The sequence below is a fragment of the Otolemur garnettii genome, unplaced genomic scaffold, assembly GCF_000181295.1.
Source record: "Otolemur garnettii isolate 467f Iridium unplaced genomic scaffold, OtoGar3 scaffold00062, whole genome shotgun sequence".
NCBI classification, from domain to species: Eukaryota; Metazoa; Chordata; class Mammalia; order Primates; family Galagidae; genus Otolemur; species Otolemur garnettii.
Genome location: NW_003852457.1, coordinates 8,604,220 through 8,608,052, shown reverse-complemented (window position 1 = coordinate 8,608,052; position 3,833 = coordinate 8,604,220). Strand labels below are relative to the sequence as shown.

Genomic DNA, 3,833 nt, shown 5'->3' with positions numbered 1-3,833 from the left:
GGAGGCTGAGGCAGGAGACTCGCTTGAGCCCAGGAGTTGGAGGTTGCTGTGAGCTGAGATGTCACAGCACTCTACCCAGGGGGATAACTTGAGGCTCTGTCTTTAAAAAAAAAAAAAAAAGAAAAGAAAATTTTCACAAAGAAGACTACTATATGAGAAAAATAAAAAAGAAGTATTGGGTGGCATCTGTGGCTCAGTGGGTAGGGCACCAGCCCCATATACTGAGGGTGGCAGGTTCAAACCCGTCCCTGCCAAACTGCAACAATAATAACAACAACAAAATAGCTCAGCATTGTGGCAGGCTCCTGTAGTCCTAGCTACTCAGGAGGCTGAGGCAAGAGGATCACCTAAGCCCAAGAGCTGGAGGTTGCTGTGAGCTGTGTGATGCCACAGAACTCTACTGAGGATGACAAAGTGAGACTCTGTCTCTTAAAAAAAAGAAAAAGAAATATATGCAGAGGAAAGAAGGCCTTTCTAACATTCACATGCACATCAAGAGACACTGAAGCTCACTCAAAATGAAAAACAAAACCACAAGAGATGCTATTTTCCACCTCATACATGGGCCAAGATGAAAATGTCTGAGAGTTGCCCTCCTGGCAAGGATGTAGAAGACAGGCACTCGGATTTAAGACTGAGTGACTGCTAGTGCTGCCTCTCTAGAGGACAATTTGGCAACAGCTATCAGATGGAAGGCATCCCTCTTAGCCAGGGATCCTACTACAGGATGCATCGTGTACACATACACTGTGGAAAAGAGCAAGCAGCAGTGCCTACCACACTGTTTGATGTGCCAGTTTCAACAAGACCTCAGGCACTTGGTGTTCTGACACCAGAAAACTGGGCAGTGGACACAGGGCCACGAATGACCACCATGGCCCCAGTCACGATAGCACCTAACACCTCGGTGGTGGTCTCTATGACTGAAGGATATCTGCTCCCATTCCTCAAAACCTTGGGTCTCTACTTCACAGAGAAAGACACAGGAGCTGCCCAAGGACACCACCCATGCACAAAGCAGAGCCAGGACTGGGACCAGTCGCTTAGCTGCAGAGAGAGGTTGGCTCTAAGGTATGTCGCTCCCAGGTGGTAACCTCTGGGGAGGAAGCACGAGGGGCAGTCGTGCAGGAACAGAGCCTTCTGTGGCTGCATTCACAAGTGAAGCCCATCCCAGTACAGAGCAGTGGGTATGGCAGGGAGAACATCTGTTTGTGATGATGGCATCCCCGGAGGCCCAGAACCCACTATCTATCGTACTTCTGAGGCGAAGACAGTGGGACACCATCTGGAGAGGGATAGGACAATTACTTTTACTATGCTGCCATCTGAAATGCCTGGGAATTGTTTTCCCTTAGCCAAACCATTGATTACTGATTTTTAAAAACCAATTACTCTTGTTCTGAATCTTGGTTTCTGTTTCAAATAAAACAATGTGAAGCAGTTGCACCAGGCTTTTCTCAGCACTTGCTGGGTGGGAAAAGAGCTGCTGGAGCAGTGGAAGAGGCCCAGTTCTCCATGGGGACAAACAAGGATGTGCAGACAGTCACCTGGGGCCCAGCCTCCTGTCTGCCCAATTCCCAGCAGGCCCCCCTAGAGCTGCCCCAGCACTGAACTTCTAAGGAGCCCTGCAGAGAACCCTGTGGTGTGGCCCAGAAGGGGTACTATGGGGTCTGCAATTGTGCAGGGACAGGCTGTCCACTCCACTCTGGTTCCACAGGCATCATACACCAAGTGGGCCATGGCCCTGTCAAAAGGTTTCAGAAACTAGGATGAGGAGGAAAAAGAGAAAGTTGGTGGGAAGAGGCAAAGAGGGAGGGAAGGCGAGAGCAGGTGGGAGTGGTCATCCTGGACCCAGAACACCACGTGCCTGAATTTCCAGGTACTTCTTGTCACACTGGAGCTGGGCCCTCTTGCACGTCACTTTCTGACAAGCCACGGCCCCCAAAGCCACAGCAAAGCTCTGACAGCAGAGGAGGGAGGAGGCCACCAAAACACAGCCAGCCAGGCCAGGAACCTCCCTCAGCCAGGGTTGGGCTGTGGCCTCAGTAAACAGGTTTCAAAATCATTAGTCAGCACTTTGGCCGGCAGATCTGCCGCCTTGGGTTCCTGGTCCCCAAACCAGGGATCTAGGCTCCCCAACCCTGCCTGCCACTGGGCCCCAGGAACTGAGGGGCAGTGTGGGAAGACAGCTGATCGATTGGCCTGCCTTCTAGGGCCTGCCAGGCCAGGCCTGAGGTGGCCTCATCAGCCACCCTGTGGCTATCTCCTGTGCTGGCCAGACCAACTCAACTGCCAGCAAGAAGGAATCTCCTACGGCCCCTCCCCCCACATCTGACGCAAGGAGAGCATGGCCAATGCCAGCCCACTGGAGCAATGTCAACAAACAAAAGGCGGCCCAGACAGGTGGGCCCGGCTCCCAGGACTGAGAAGGCCTGCCTGGGCCACCACAGTCACAGGCAGAGTCACTGGGCCTAACGCCGAAGAAGAGTGGATCTACCACCTGCCACACTGTGGCCAGACCCCACACGATCAAAGTAACTCAATCAAAGTAACTCAACCACCGGGGTGGGGGTGGGGGTTGACCTCTCCACAAACAGCTGGAGGCCTCAGAAATCCAATGCACAGAAAGGAAGCCCAGGTCCCAGATGGAATCAAAGATAGGGTCTCCAGGTCCCCATGAGGCCTCAGATCTAGGCAGGCTACATACCCTGTCTCTGCATTCAGGTGCCTAGCTCCCTCTGTTTTCCCCTACCCACTGCAAGCCCCACCCTGAGCAGCAGACAGCAGTCCAGATGCCTTACCTGGAAGTCATACAACGCAACAATGTTTTCATGTTTCAGTTCCTAGGACAGAAATCCAAGTTTTGAAAGTGAGGTGAGGACTCACCCACCACCCTCTCCCCACCATCCTCCCTTCCAAAATACCAACTCACCTTGAGGATCTTAATTTCCTTCCCCAGCAGCGTCTGGGACTTGGCGAGGTTCTTCTTATTAATGCACTTGACCGCGACCTCCAGATCATGCTTCTGAAAACCAAACGTGGACCTTCAGGGCCAGGCCACCCCTGACCAAATATTGAGGGGAAGGCTCCAGGGGTGTCGGATAAGGAGGGTCCCAGATTGAAGATCCAGTCTGAGGGCTTAGGGTGAGAATCCGGGCGGGGGATCAAGGGTGGGAGTCCCGGTGGGGAGCCGGGCTGGAAATCCGGGGTGAGAGCTTAGAGGCAGGGATCCGGGCTAGGGATCGAGAGTGGGGGTCCCTGGTGGGGATCTGGGCTGGTGGGGGTTTCCCGGTGAGAATCCCGGGCGGGAATCCGGACTACGGTCCGGCCCGAGAGCCGAGTCGGGGCCTCACCTCGCGGTGGCGGCCCTTGAAGACCACAGCGAAGGCGCCGTGTCCGATCAGGTCCTTGCGCGAGAACTCGAACTTGCCCACGGTCTCTGTGCCACCGCGGCCGGGCTCCATGGCGCGCGCGGGCCGAGGACACCGGCTGGGGGGCGGCGGGCCAGGACGTGCGCGGCTCAGGCCGAAGCGCGGGCCGGGGATGGCGGGCCGGGGGCGCGGGGCCAGGGGCGCGGGGCCGGGCTCGGGCGCATCGCCGGGGCCGCGCGCCCCATCGGGCAGGCCGGGGACGGGTCCCAGCCCCGCGGGCCGGACGGGGTGGCGCTCCCTCCGGCGTGTGTGACGCGGTGGCCCCTGGCACTTCTAAATCTAAATCTCGATCTGACTCCGAGATCGAGAGGCTATTCGTGGCTTTCTGGCTATTCGTGTTCAGGTTCGGCCCGGCTCGGCTGCGAAACAAAAGAGCCGCGGCGCCCGGGCCTCGGAGCTCCA

The 3,833-nt window shown here is 56.2% G+C and overlaps 1 protein-coding gene across 1 annotated transcript in view; it reads right to left on the bottom strand.

Moving 5' to 3' along the window:
• Positions 1-3,534, bottom strand: part of ULK1 (unc-51 like autophagy activating kinase 1) — a 27,177-nt gene extending 23,643 nt beyond the window's left edge. Inside the window, exons 1-3 of the mRNA XM_012807038.2 lie at positions 3,354-3,534; positions 2,933-3,025; positions 2,802-2,843 (exon numbers count right to left, since the gene is read on the bottom strand). Coding sequence (XP_012662492.1) covers positions 2,802-2,843; positions 2,933-3,025; positions 3,354-3,464 — 246 coding nt within the window. The 5' untranslated portion in view covers positions 3,465-3,534. The remainder of the gene's footprint in view (positions 1-2,801; positions 2,844-2,932; positions 3,026-3,353) is intronic.
• Between the last annotated feature and the right edge of the window lie 299 nt (positions 3,535-3,833).